This window comes from Clytia hemisphaerica, unplaced genomic scaffold (genome assembly GCF_902728285.1).
Source record: "Clytia hemisphaerica strain Z4C2 unplaced genomic scaffold, Clytia hemisphaerica genome assembly, whole genome shotgun sequence".
Taxonomy (NCBI): Eukaryota; Metazoa; Cnidaria; class Hydrozoa; order Leptothecata; family Clytiidae; genus Clytia; species Clytia hemisphaerica.
Window position 1 is genome coordinate 86471 of NW_027104188.1, and position 14760 is coordinate 101230.

The 14760-nt window shown below is 33.0% G+C and overlaps 2 protein-coding genes across 4 annotated transcripts in view; both read right to left on the reverse strand.

The window, feature by feature from the left end:
- The window catches only part of LOC136814934 (alpha-mannosidase 2C1-like), a 40471-nt gene extending 31604 nt beyond the window's left edge, over positions 1-8867 (reverse strand). For all 3 annotated transcript variants that reach the window (XR_010847659.1, XM_067071359.1, XM_067071360.1), the window contains exons 1-20: positions 8767-8867; positions 8213-8344; positions 7904-8006; positions 7778-7804; positions 7537-7607; positions 7049-7226; positions 6450-6547; positions 6189-6289; positions 5332-5438; positions 3359-3469; positions 2965-3057; positions 2671-2787; positions 2186-2223; positions 1642-1699; positions 1292-1383; positions 1087-1140; positions 771-894; positions 472-556; positions 239-351; positions 24-54 (exon numbers count right to left, since the gene is read on the reverse strand). Coding sequence is in view for 2 of the 3 variants with exons in the window: in XM_067071359.1 (XP_066927460.1) it covers positions 24-54; positions 239-351; positions 472-556; positions 771-894; positions 1087-1140; positions 1292-1383; positions 1642-1699; positions 2186-2223; positions 2671-2787; positions 2965-3057; positions 3359-3469; positions 5332-5438; positions 6189-6289; positions 6450-6547; positions 7049-7226; positions 7537-7607; positions 7778-7804; positions 7904-8006; positions 8213-8344; positions 8767-8864 (1831 nt within the window). In the remaining variant the exon portion in view is untranslated. The remainder of the gene's footprint in view (positions 1-23; positions 55-238; positions 352-471; positions 557-770; positions 895-1086; positions 1141-1291; positions 1384-1641; positions 1700-2185; positions 2224-2670; positions 2788-2964; positions 3058-3358; positions 3470-5331; positions 5439-6188; positions 6290-6449; positions 6548-7048; positions 7227-7536; positions 7608-7777; positions 7805-7903; positions 8007-8212; positions 8345-8766) is intronic.
- A 5204-nt stretch (positions 8868-14071) lies between these two features.
- On the reverse strand, positions 14072-14500 carry LOC136814920 (glia maturation factor gamma-like). The gene has a single exon (XM_067071343.1). It carries the CDS (start codon positions 14498-14500, stop codon positions 14072-14074), a length of 429 nt encoding a protein of 142 aa, XP_066927444.1.
- Between the last annotated feature and the right edge of the window lie 260 nt (positions 14501-14760).

Here is a 14760-nt window from a genome sequence, read left to right on the forward strand (position 1 = left end):
ACCGTGATAGCAAGATTCGTCACCTTTATAGATTTGAATGGCGTCGTCGTTCACCTAAAATGGAAATCAGAAAGCTTTAATATACTTTCATATTTGTAAAGAAAAGGAGTTTAGATACATGAAAAGAGAGAGGCGGTCATGGCTGTTGAAATTGGCCATTTAAGGGGAATAAGCGATGAATTTGCAATTAATTGAGATAACACAAATCAAAATAATCGAAAAAGCTGATCAAATTTACCAGTTTGATAGAGCTACCAGGTAATACATCATGGAATTGATTGAGGAGGATATTCTTCCAGCATTCTTCTATGCGCTCGTGTAAATTTGCACCAAATGATGAATCAGTCCCCTCTAAAGTAAGATAATGAGACACAAGATTATCGATTGTGAAGAAGTTTAACAATGTCTAAACGAGTTTGAAAGTTTATTTCTCTTCTAAACATGTCAAGATAGATGCTTGCAATTTTTTACCTTTCAGGCACTGAAGTGAAGCAAAAACGTGAAGAAATTCAACGTTGTAGAGAAAGTGTTCCAGTTGTCTATTGTTCTTCTTGATCTAAGAAATGATGTTAAAAAAACAAATTTAAAAAATGATGTTAAAACAAATCAAAACAAATCAAATAAAATGAAATTAGCAATAATTTCCGATTCAGCTTCAAAATTACATTACCAAAAAGAGAAAAACAAAAATCTAATTTTTCTTGAATGAAATAGTTAAATGACAAGTTTGTTACAGAACACTGAGTTAAGAAGGATAAAATGATTTAGACCTGTGCTTGAGTTGTAAAGGTTCCTTGATGTAATTCCAAATAGAGTTCGCCAACCCATGTGTGAAGTTTCTTTTGCACTTTTTCAAGCGATTGAAAGAATTTAGTTGGAGTTGAATGCTCAATTCTTTTGAAAAAAAAGTGAAAACATAACAGTGAATTTTCTATAAAATTTACGAAATAGTCATAGCAGGAAAGAGCAAGTGTGCTTCAGACATTCAGACAAAATTTCTTAGTTTGGAGAAAGGAAAAAAGGGAAAGCACTGGAAACAGCGATACTTTAAACCTTTTAACTTTTATCAAAATTATTTATACTTACTTAGGGAGACCATTGATAGAACCAAGCCTTGATAAATTTTCAAGCATATCCTCTCTATGAAAGTAAGAAAGATATTCACAATTCAAACAAAAAATACTCTACATTTACGTGTTCTTAAACTATAGAGTCATTGTTTAGATACCAAAAATTGAGCCTTCATATGCTTATAAACGTTATGCTTATAGAAAAAAAAACATGTACTTACGATGGGCCCCCACCTCCATCACCGAAGCCATATAGCAAAACGCCTTCCGAAACAACTCCTTTGTCTTTGTTTTGTTTCGATGTTTTGTAAATCTAAGAAAGAGAGAGAAAAACCATGATATCAAAATCTATGGGAAGTGCGTAGATAGTCCAAGGAGGTAACGGAAGGTACCTTTTTTTCAAACTTGATAGCGTATGCGAATCTCTCTTCCCAGCTGGATATCCGACAGGATAGCTATAATCTTAAATAGGGGGTGTAGAATATTCTGTTGTTAGTCCAGTCCAAGATGAACAAAATAACACTATTATCCCAAAAAAATAACCACAAAAACAAACAAACAAATAACTTACGTCCTTAAATGAACAGTTTGATTCGTAAGTATCTGCAGGTGGAAAATGCGTCAACAATCTGAAAAGAAGTGTCGCTGTCAGTAAGTTTGCGACTGCAATCGAGGGCGACCCAAAGGCTCCCTTTTTCTCTAGCTGCCAACCCGAAGGTAGGGGAGGGCGCCACTCCTTTCCCTGGGTTTCTCTAGTTACCCTCAAACAGAGAAGAGGCACTAAGTACCCTTTTGGGAATCTTTGGTAAGACCCAGCTGGGGATCGAACCCAAAACCTCACGCACCGTAGCAGGATTCTCTACCTTCATGCTACGGCTGCCTAAGTGATGCTTCTTAATTGAAGCAAAATGATTGAGATGACGATCCTTTTAGAATTTGGTAATTGCTTTGTTTTGTGTTCACATGCAAATAAATTGTGATTGGTTTCAAGATTACAATTTTAGCACACCGTGGGAAGAAAAAGTTCTCAGTGGAGAATATAATTTCATGACAAATTTTGGATATTGTTACAGGGAAATTCAATGAGAATTGATAAAAAGATGTCAAAGACTTACTTCGTTCCATCGATGCCTTGCCAAACAAAAGAATTATGCTGAAATTGAAGGAAAGGTAGAATAGTCAAATAATACATCTTTTTGCTGATTTTCTTATTGTTCAATAAGAATCTCTGATAAACTATACCATTATAAAATCTAAAAAAAGAATGAAGATGACTGACATTTTGATCTTCATTAAAAACAAGCACAACACATATTGGAACTACCTAATGATAAAAATAGAAATAGAAGTAGAATAAGAAACGACATAATCATAAATTTGTGCAAAAAATCTCGAGAAAATGCCAAAAAACCGAAACGAGAAAAATCGAAAGCGCCAATCCTGAGAAAAGCTTGCATCAGAAGGACGGACGGACGTTAATTTAAAGGACCTCCGAGTTAGGTCCAAAAATTTTGAAGAAGCTGCACGCTGAAATGAGTATTATATAAAGTAGAAAGTTACAAAAACTTCAGGAACATGTCTTAAAGGAAATACCACTTACAGGGAAAGTGTTGATCAAACTCCAACTGATTTTTTGAGTAAGGAAATATTTGATGGCACACGATTTTGCGATTTGTGGTAGCTGCGCTGAGTACCCAAACGTATCAGGTAACCAGAACTGAAAAGAGACAAAATCTTCGTTGCAACGGATATTTTTCCAAGCACTTTTTGACTACCATTGTAGAGTGGTAGAAACTCAATTTCAATTAAATCAATTTTGTCAGCAGGATAAAAATCCAAAGAAAAACAGCCGTATCAGTCTTTCTCTGAACATGCTATTAACCACGTGACTTACCACATCACAATAGAATCCAAAATGTTCTTTGAAGAATTTTTGACCATACATGAATTGGCGGATGAAACTCTCACCAGAAGGAACATTTCCATCCTGTAAGAAATGTAAAAAAAAGGGTGTAGAGTGAGAAGCAACAAATTCACTCGACCAAACAAAAACTTAGGCTTTTCTATTTTCTATTTCACTATATCAAATGCTCTTAAATATTCACGTCTTTTCTGAAACTTTAAAGATATTATTTATTAAAAGTCCCAATACTGTACTTACTTTCTTTAAATAGTATTTCTGTTAGATTTTGATTTTTCAAGACTTTGTACAACAAAAGATTAGAAAATAAAATGTTTGCACACAGTATGCGCGTTTTGAGAAAGAAAATATTAATGGATTGAATTACCATTTCAACCCAAGTTCCGCCAGTTGGTAAGAATTGTCCTTTCTTTGTATAAACTTGAATTTCTTTGAACAACTCTGGGTAGTTTTCTTCAACCCATAACAATTGAACAGCCTAACAAAAATTAGATCAATATGAGCCTGGGTCTCTTTCAAAAATAAAAGGTGAAAGTGTCAAGGTCGCAATCTTACAGTATGGTTTATTAGTGTCCATTCCAATCGAGTTATGGACATGTTTTTTAATTGTTTCGTTTTTAGGGGTCTTGGGAAATCATCATTCATTTCTAATATAATGAATGAACTAAAATTATGCCCTGATGATGGTTGCGTGGAAAAGATGAACTTTAGAAATTCAAAAGAATTTTTTCTAAAGCTTAAATCTGTCATGACTTATGCTTCAACAAAATGCGGTCCAAAAATGAGCCAATACTTAGTATTTTAGTAGGAGCAAATACTTAGCATTTGGATTTAGAGGCTTGTATCTCTCTCAATTTTTCTGATATGACTCTAATACTTTGCACATGCCTTTTTATACCTTATAAGATCAATATACCAACATAAGCAATCACTAAAAATGGTTGTATGGTCCCATTATGAGCATGTTTTTAGCATTGGGTGTGGCTTTTTTTAATCCACCAGCACAGTTAAGATAAACACAAAAGAACTATGATATTGATATTATGCATACTTGAGGCATTCAAAAAGACCAAATTTGGCCGATATAAAGCATTTCAGGGTCCTTTTATGAGCAAAAATTTAGCATTGACTGGACTGGAGTTCTTGAAGGCCATGTCTTTATGCTAAAATTTGAAAATCCGAAGGTTATTGTTATTTCATAGCTCATTTAGGCGCTATTTGATGCTTGGATCATTCACGAAGCTTAAAAAGTCTTTTCTGTGATCTTTGTCATAGTTAAATGGACCAAAAACGATTCTGGACCCTGAAAAGGTTTTGAACATCAAATAAGTTATCATTAAATGTTTGATACACAATTGAACAGTAACTTCATGAGGTTATTTTATGTTCCTAGGTCTCAAAATGAGGTGAATTTACCAAAAATTAGACTAGGTGTAAAGTTAATTTTAGTAAGAGAAGCAGAATAAATTGCAGTATTTCCAGTGGAAAATGCTAAATTCAGCTCCAAACGGGCCCTTTAACAGCTCAAATGTTTTATTGGTGTTAATAACTTGACTAATTAAACTACTTCAAAGGAAGTTATGAAGGTTTTACACCCACTCCAGCCTTTTAATTAGGTGTTTAGAAACATACTAGTAATTCTGCTGCAGTATTTTTAGTGGAAAAATGCTAAATTTAGCTCCAAACGGGCCCTTTAACAGCTCAAGTGTTATATTGGTGTTCATAACTTGATTATTAACTATTTCAAAAGAAGTTATGGAAGTCTTATACCCAATCAAGCCTTTTACTTTGGTGTTTTGGCACTTATTGTCAATGGGGAAATAGGTGCTAAAAAATAGCTCTAAAAAGGGCCCCACAATAGGAAAATGTGGGCCTTTTAATAATAGGCTGCTTTAATTGCCATCCCTCTATGAGAATCATTGGTAAGGTAGACAACTTCCTGGGTTTTTAGCTCTGATTTAGATCATTTTCCGAAACAGATACAAATGCTAAAATTTGCTCCTAACTGGCCCCTACAACAGCTAGAATTTTGGGAAAAGAACTTTTTGGGGTCCTATCATCACTACTAACATCCTGTGAAAATTTCGGACCTCCAAGTTACCCCAATCAAAATTTAGCTTTTTTGAAAATGCCAAAAACGAAACAATTAAAAAACGTCCTTATACACAAAGAACAAAAACCTTACCCCCATAGTTTTTTCTAGCTTTATATACTTAAAAGTGGTATATTTCGATAGATGTAGCTTCTCATTATAAATATCAAAGTTTCATAGGGGAATATGAACTTTTTAAATGTATTTTAAGCAGTAAATTTAAGCCATTTTGTATGGTTTGTACTTACCTGTGAACATGTAAATGTGAATTCTGGGTAACGTTTCATCAAGCCAATGGATGAAGACCAACTACGGGCACATTTTCTTTTCGTTTCAGCATAAGGCCATAACCAAGCTAAATTAATGTAAATTAATGTAAAAGAACAATTTTGATCATAATTTTGAAGGTAAAAAGCCTGCTAGGTGGTAAATTGCAAAGCGCCAGCACAATGTTTTTCCTTGAAATATCATAGCGTAGAAAGCAGTTTCCCTAAATGTCACTTATAAGTGTAGGAGGGGAAAAGTTTTGAAAAAGAGGGGTAAAATAAAAAGGTCTGAGTAGTATTGGAAAGGAAGAATTCTTTAAATAATATTTTGTAATGATCTGCCATAAACCTTTTTATTTTTAAAAGTATCTTCTGATCACTGAATTTTTCTAAGAATTATTCTTAGGTCTTCTTATTGCAAATCACATATAATTTCCCTATAATTCAGTATAATTATGCAAAATCTGGGGTTATCTTCAGAAGGAGGGGGTCAGCTTATTTTGAAAAAAAAAGGAGGAATAGTCATAAATAGAAGGGTAGATTTATAAAGGGAGGGGTCCATAAAAATAAGATAATGACTTAAGGCCGGTCTCCACTTGCGCGCACTGCGATCGCAACTTTGGCTTCAATCATTTTTGCTTGGAGAAAAGATTACGTCATAAAAACGCAGCGCGCGCTTGGAAAAAAAGTTGAATGTATTTCAACTTTTTTTTCAAGCGCGCGATCGTTACGTCATATCGCACCAATGGAGTTGCTTCATTTTTCTTTTGGCCAATAGCGTGGAAGCTTTGCTCGAAGAAGAGCGATCGCAGCGCGCGCAAGTGGAGACCGGCCTTTACCAGTATCAATATGACAATGTCCCATTGCATGAATTTTATATTGGTGTCTATCAGTGCCGCCTGCATCACCATTGAAAAAGAAATCCAGAATCGATAAGGCTCTAAAAGGAAAAGTCAACAAGCTTTTATCTCGATTATTAAGAACAGAACCAACAGCAAAAAATAATTTAGGATAATATAAATTTTAATTAGGGGTAAGCTAGAATCAATCGAAAAAAATAAAAACTTTTCTTTCCATCAAAAAAAAATGAAAAAGATTACTTTTCTGCTGAGTTTGACTTTTCTGGTTGAAAACAATTTGCAACATCGCATCCTACTTGTAGTGCTTTATCAACCAAATCATTTTCTTCAGGTAAAGTCTGAAAAAAATTGACAGGTTTTGCACTAATATGATTCCAATTCTCTCAAATCAAGTGGAAATTAATTCATGTTGATTCATTTATGATAGTAATATCCACTCAGTGTCACTTACAAAGTTATTTACGAATGACTTGTTCTCTGTTAATACATTAACCGATTTCTTTTTTATTTAGTTTAAAGGGATAATCAGATGGTCTGAGATATTTTGCCTATAGATAGCTTCTAGGATTTTAGGAAAAACCTCTAAATTTTTCGGTGTATTTATTTTCTTAAATCAAGTTATGCCAATTTGAAATCTCGAAAAATGGGACTTTTCAGGGACTTTTCACACTTTTTTCTATTGTTTTCAAGCAAAGGTTCAAAATTTCAAAGTAGCGTAACTTGAGTTAGGAAAATAAGTACACCGAAAAATTTAGAGGTTTTGCCTAAAATCCTAGAAGCTATCTGCAGGCAAAATATCTCAGACCATCTGATTATCCCTTTAATGAATTATGCTCTACCTGTGCCATATCAATAAGTATCTTGAGATCTTGAACAATTCTGTAGATATCTTTATCAAGAACCGCAATTTCCAGTTTAGATAGAGTGAATGATTTGTTTGGATCGGGTGGACCAATCATACTATTCGCTCCAGCGCCAAATAATCCATTTGCTGCCATTTCTATAAAGATGGTCATTCTAAAAGATAAAAATGGATGAAGTTAAGAATATAACACCATAATGGATGTGGGACATAAATATTAGTTAAAAGGTTGAAAGACCAATTAGTGCTGTTAAATATTTTTATTTAATATTTTAAGAGCCAGTTCCAATGAAGGCGTCAAGGTCGAAACGTGTTAACTCTGTGGTTTTAAAAAGATCAAAAAATTCAGATACTTTGTCTCAAATAAATTGTCTAAACAATACAGCACCCCCACCAAGGTTCGATTTATTCAATTTTGTATCTAATAATAAATTCTGATTATGAGAGAACAAAGTAAAAAGATACTTTTCCTTCCCACAACAATTGTTGGTCAATATATAATCCCATCGTTCACTATTATCTCCCCCAGTCAGGCCCTGAAAATTTAAAGAATTGTGTTTAATTGTGAAGATTTGATAACTTTCATAGTGAGGTAAACAATTTAAAATTAATAATTGAATACTAATGGAAAGAAACTAAACTAGGTTAAGGATCCAGTCAAGAAGCTAAGTAAGGAAAAGTTAGAAGAAAAGGAGGGTTCACGAACCTGCTTTGGGACACCATCTTGCCAGACCTGCAAAAGAAAAGGACAACTGTTTTTTAAGTCAAAAATGAAGGTGTTAATGAAAAAATAATGACTTGTCTTCCAATCATTTAATTCTAAGCTTCTTACCAACGCTTCAGAGTTAGAATTCCATCTCAATCTTAATTGATGACCAATCCATTCTGTACAACTTGATAGATCAATGTCCAATTTGAACCAATGTGTTGACCATCTAAAGAGTTGATATAATTCTTATTGACAAAGCTTCCTTTTTAGAGATTGAATTTTCTTATCTTTATGGAATATTACGAGGGGAATGTAAGAGAGGGATCAGAAAGTGATGATGAAGACAACCTTTTTCACATCACAAAAGGTATGGACACAAATTTCAAAATTTAAAAAAAAAACTTTTTAGTAGACTAAAATAATAAGACATACGAAGGTCCAAACGATGTACCAACTGAAACTTCATTGTAAACATCCAAATTTGATATTGCATCATCATGAGTGATTCTTCCTGGAGCAGCAAAGTGCAAAATTGAAGGGACTGCTGAGATATGTTTATATAACCTTTGGAAAGACGAGGAAAAGTCAAATTTACATAAAGTATTTAAATTTCCAAGAACATTCAGATCTAATTAGGTTGAATATACCTATGGAATGCAATAGATCTAGCTAATATGCAACCTAAAAGTTTATAAAACTTCTGTTTTCATGTCATGTCTTTTTTGACTTCTTTACCTATATTTTAATCAAAATATTTAAAAGATATCCCAGAAATTACACAAAAAATGCAGCAACAATTACAAAATACGCAAAAAATAAATGGATGCGGCAATACCCTAATTTAAGGGGTGCTAGAAAACAAAAAGCGCAGAAATTAGAGGCACAAAAGTTAAAGGCGCCTAAAAATTAATGGTATAATGTAGATTATGTTATTTGACATCAAAATCAAACTAAGAAATGAAATAAAAGAAAAGAAGCTAACTTACTTGCTATGCAAATTGACATCAGCAAAATAGATTGGTGATATAAATTTTTCAATTCTTTCCCGCAAAATTCTCTTGTTTTTAATTCTTGGTCTCTCCATTATATCTTAATTAAATGAACACAAATTAATAAGACAGTTACCAAAGTCAAAATGTTTGTTGGGTTTATGTTCAGAAAATGTCCATAATTGGAGCCAGTTAACACTAAATTCATTAGGAGTTTCTTTATATGTTGTCAACAAAGAAAAAAATCTTTACAGTATATGGCTTCCACAAAACATCTATCCAAATTGAACTCTTTCTAGTGAATTCAGAAAATAGGGAGTGTTTAAATTTGTTTTTGTAAATTAAAGCTTCAAAATGTCTAGTTTCTTTCCCAAAAGACAATTTTCTTTAAATAAGTAGGTTTTTGTGCGATTTTCATTCAATCAAAGTTGAGTCACATTTTTCTAATAGCCCCCAAAACAGACATCAAGTTACAATCAATGCGTATGAAGGCAATGTATTACAGCTTTAAAAATTAAAATTAATTTTTCTCTTCATCTTCATACAAATGGTTGGGTGGATTGCACCAAATACTGTGTACCGTCCGTAACCCTTAAATTTCAAACGCCTTAAAAATCAAAAAGTTTGATTGGAAAGGTAACTCGAATATGTCTAACTAGAAATAACTGCTGAAAACAAAAATTTGCATTATATATTAACTTTTCTCTTTATTTTCTTACAAACAGAAATACAAAATTTGAAAAAATGGTCAAAATTAGAAAAAGGCTCAAATTTTGACCTTCATGTACAATTCAGACAAAAATACACAAACTTCACTTTTTCTAAAGTATGCCTTCTAAAGTAAAGTGGCTTAGATTTAATAGGAAAAAAACTTTACATCATTGAACTTTTTCACTTTTCCCCTACACTACTTAAAGTGGTTACGGAAGGGACGGTACAAATTTGGTGCAATTCACCCAGCTGTTAAAAGTGAGGTTAGTGGTTCCCAAAACTTTGATTTAATTAAATTGAAATTGTTAAAAAACAGCATTAATAACACTATAAAATTCATAATTAGTTTTTGATAATTTTGCAAAAAAAATGGTCCAGGCCTGGCTGAGTGCAAAATCCTGTGCAAAATACTATAAGTCTCTAATGTTAATCTTTTAATGAAATATTTCGAATTTTCTGACAAACTTTTAATTACTGAGTTGGTATGTTGGCGTATATGTTTATACTTTCCAGTTTTTGGGGTTAATTTCAATTTTTTGACTTTTGATGAATTTAGTCCAAAAAAAGGATTTTCAAAACCAATTTTTGAAAAAAAAGAAGAAGAGAATCAGCTATGTTAAAAATGAAACTTATTTTTCTTTTTTTGAACTCAAGAGAAATTGTTAGGACTGGTTAGGATTGAATCTGAAGCTTTCTTGGGTTTTGAAGTACCAATATGGCTCATTAAGAAAAACCTCAGCGTTTTGGGGGCCATATACTGTGTCCCTTTTGATGACTGGGTGTTGGGCTTTAACTTTGTTGACTTAAAAAGTGACATCAAAAAACATCCTTTCGGGTCTAAGAAAGGGTGAAGTTTTTTTTGCAAAGTTTTAACTAGTTTAATCATAATTTTTTCTTGCAACATTTCTGTTAAGTTAAAGGTGCCTTGGAATGTAATTGTTCATACCTTTTATGAGACTAAGCTTAACCAGACGTCTGGCAAAAATCAAAATAGTCAAGTGCAGGGAACAAGACAATATTTGTAAAACCATATTCATATATCAATTTAAAGTAAAACACAATTACACTTTTAATGGTAATTATTATTAAATTAAAGACAAAACAGTAAAATTCATAAAAATACACTCTACTGAGTAAAGTAATAAATTTATCATTTTTAAAATTTAAAATATTTTACTAATGATTGCATAAAATAAATCACTTGGAAAATTAATTAGATTTAAAAGACATTTATTTGTTTTTAAAATAATCAATTTAAGTTTCTATGCTGACAGTTATAAAACCAATACTAAAAATCAATATTAAAAATCAATACTAAAAACCAAGTGAAATCAATAATAAATGCATCGATTAGTAAAGGCTTATATAAAACTTAAAAAAAAATAATTTCATATTTGCAAGTTTTGTATATTCTGGAAAATACTATACTTTGCTATTAGGGAATTAGATTTATGTGATTGTTAAAGAAGATTTGACTCAATTGTCAATTTTCAGACCATCAACTTTATAATATATATAATTTTTTAATGTAGCAGATTATTAATCAGTGGATAAAAAATTGTGGAAAATGCAAAGCCCATTCTAAGAGGAAACTTATGCTTCAATTTAATTGCAAATAAAAGATGTAAATTTTCACATTGACTGAATTTTTGCCTCTTTTTCATTTTTGTCAGAGTTGGGAATATGCGCGATTGCAAATTTTTTCAAAGGACTAGTTGAAATTCAACCCAATATGTAGCAGATAAAAATTAATGATTTAAATTCAACCTTTACTACTGACAAGTATTCTTATCATAATCCTAAAGACTTTTATTCAATTCTGGCAGATGGCAGAGTGCCTTGTTCTCAAAAAAATGTTGCAAGTTATATACTTTATTATGAATTTATAACTTTTAAATCAATAGTTGTTTTGGCAATCTTTTGAATAACTATATACTCCACAGCAGTTTACTAGAGACAAGATAATTTATCATGTTTTTATTGGCTGAGGGGAATGTAATGTATGTGGAGTAATTATTTATTCAAAAGACTGTCACGTTCGCCGAAACATCTGTAAGTTGGTCTAATATTGACGTATCCCTTATCTAATACCGACACCCTTTTTTAGAGACAGGGATAATATGAAAGCTTGAATCACTGATTGAAAAAGGATTATTCCTCTGATAAAAAGGTAGTCGGAATTAGAGGAGGGATGTCGACATTAAACCAAGATACAGTCTGATACAGTATACAATAATGAACAGAAAATGTTGTACCTACTTAAAAAAGTAACACCCAAATTGACGATATCCCACATTTATATCATATCAGCAATAATGAAAAATATCATAAAAACGTGATACCCAAACAGTTACATCAAAATGCCTCGAAAATGTCAATATGAAATTGCGTAATCAGAGAACGTATGTCTCGCTCATTATAAAAAGGCCGAGACAAACTTTCAATAATTGGATTGTAACATCGAGTTAAGTCTCTTTTGTTAAGTCACCAGGGGGTAAATAAAACAGACCTTGATACATTTATCGTTCGTTTCAACTTGACCATTTGTTTAAAACTCAACCTCCTAAATATTTGGGGTAGGTAAAATATGTACAAAGAAATTCATACTTTTCCAACCGGCCAATCTTTAAAAAAGAAGCGAACAATAAAATGTAATTACCCTTTCCAAATAAACCTCTTCGGTGGCGAGCGTAGTCTACTCTGACGTAATTGTAAAATTTATGTAATGGGAGTTTGACATAGTAATGTAATGTTGTTTGGGGAATTATGAAGTTCTCTGGGATTTCGATTGCATTTATTCAGGTTGATTTTTTATGACTTCTAATGGTACTTTTTCTAACGAGTTTGATTACTCTGTTCTCTCACTTATGTCTTTTTTTTTTCGCGTCCTTTTCCGTGATTACTTTTATTTATATTTTTAAAGACAGGTAAGAAGGCATATTGATGTAACTGCCAAAGTACCCAAACACCCACAGTCAGGCACATCCTGGCAAATGAACGGGGTGAGCATTTGCCAGTGCGTCTCAAACCGCGATATTTCGAGAGCACGGAAGCGCGTCAAAACACCAGCTTTTTTAGAGTTTTGTCTCGTTTACCCAAACGCTGCAATCCTGCGTAGGCTTTGGGCTCAAGACTAGAACCCCCAATACGAGACATTAGCCTGACCGAAAAAAAATCATCATCATCAATTTTGTTAATTGTCAGAGTCGTTTACTCACTGGAAATACGCAACTTTCTGAAGTTTCGTTTTTTTTCGGTTGTGCTTCATTTTAAAAATAACGAAGATGAAAAGTTACCATCAATCCCGCGAGTAAAAGAAAGTACTCCGACTAGTCTACGAAAAGTGCGCTCGCGCGGCGAATAGAATATCTCGCAAATTAATATATGCATGAAACTGACGAAATCCTTTCTTTTTTATGCTTAGGTGACGTCACCATCGATCCTGACTCGACAATGGAGAACCAAATTTGGCAATGTATAATTATTACGAGCGGCCGAGAAAGTTTGTGTGACGCAAAAATTGCGCGATAAACGAAGCCCTAGAAGAACGCCCACTGAAAATTGAAACCAGGAATTTATTGAATATTTCACTAATGAAGTATCAAACTTTTTGTTTTTTGTAATTATCATAAATTCCTAATTTTTAAATACTATTTTTTGAATGTCAAAGGACAATTAAAGTGAATTTAAGCTGATTGGGTGGATATTGGGCGGACGGGCGTTTTGCACGTGCCGAGACTGGAAATTAAATGAGAGTAAAAGACGGGGGCGTCTTAGTATGTAATATTAATTCATTATTCTTTTATTTTTATTTTTTCGCGAATGAAAAATGAATTTTTGATTTTTGAATTAAGGAAATATAGTATAATATATTATATTTGATTGTCAATGCCAAAAGATATTTACGAATAATCTGCTGTGTTGCTTCGCTATTTACCCCCGGATTGTTTTAGTAGGCACTTCGGTCACGTAAATAAAAACACGTGTATATGTTGAAGCCGACTGTGGACTGACCGCAATTGCAATTACATAAATTATTGTGGAAGGGAACGCTTGAGACAAATGTTTGGGAAATCAAAAAGACAACTTTTGTGAGAATGTTGAGTTTTGTTTATATGGCTGTTTGTGTCGCACTGTTTGCATGGGGTATTCGTCACCCAGTGTAAATGAGATAGGACGTCTCAGGCTAAAAGCGTGAAAATGAATAAAAATGAGCTTCAAACTGAAAATGGGAAAAAAGGAAGAAAACTGGGAACTTTATTTTTCGTTAAAAGTTTCTTCAATCTTCGAAGACAAAATTGACCCATGGAAAAAAAATTTCATCTATGCAGTTCTTTGAAATGAAGCAAAATATTTCCAACCCGGTTCAATTGCGTGGGGTATTCAGTGCTATTACATCACTTTTGTTTTCGACCCCGTTCATTTGCCAATGGTCGCAAGTGAAAAATACCCCGTTCACTTGCCAGAAGATGTGCCTGACTGACCCACAAGCGAAAATACTGTAATATTAATTTAGAAATTTCTAATAAAATTTGCCTAAAAAAGATAGCTAGCATAATTTAAATTCATATAAATCATTTCAGTATAAATTCTATTTAAAGAATTTCAATTTTTCTAATAGCCATTCTTCAGTGAATTCTTCAACATCTCTCAATTCAAAAACTTTGGTGAACCCCAAGGCATTTACTAATGAGGTTTTGCTACCAGCATACGTCATTTGAAGTGCAGGTTTAATGCCACTAGGACTAATGAACACAAAGATCAATGGATAAGAAACTCTTCCATCGTCATGTTTTTTCACATAACTCAAAGCAATATACCTTGGAAGATGAGCAGGGAGCTCACTCACCAATTCTTCGATATCCACATCTTCATAAGACTCATCTTCGATAACTGTAGATGTCTCAATATCAATCTTCATAACCACTGCGGCATTGTTTGGTTCTTTTCGAAATCGAAACTTCTTCACCTTTGCTAAAAGCTCTGGATCAATTTCACATATCTTCAGATTTTGGGCCATACTTAAAGTGATTATCCAGCAAAACTAAGTTAAATTTAAAAGATCTTTATGCTTTAGAATAGAAGTTTATCTAATTCAGCTCAAGCCAGAGACAAGAAAAATGCAGCTTTTTACCACTTGGTGACCTTACCACTTTTAGAAATCCAACAGGCAATCTATAACTATCCAACCTCTCTCAACGAAAGGTTGGATATTGGAATAAATCGGGAATCGGGAATCGGGATTGTAACAACCGCCCCTTTTTTGCCGCCCGAATACAA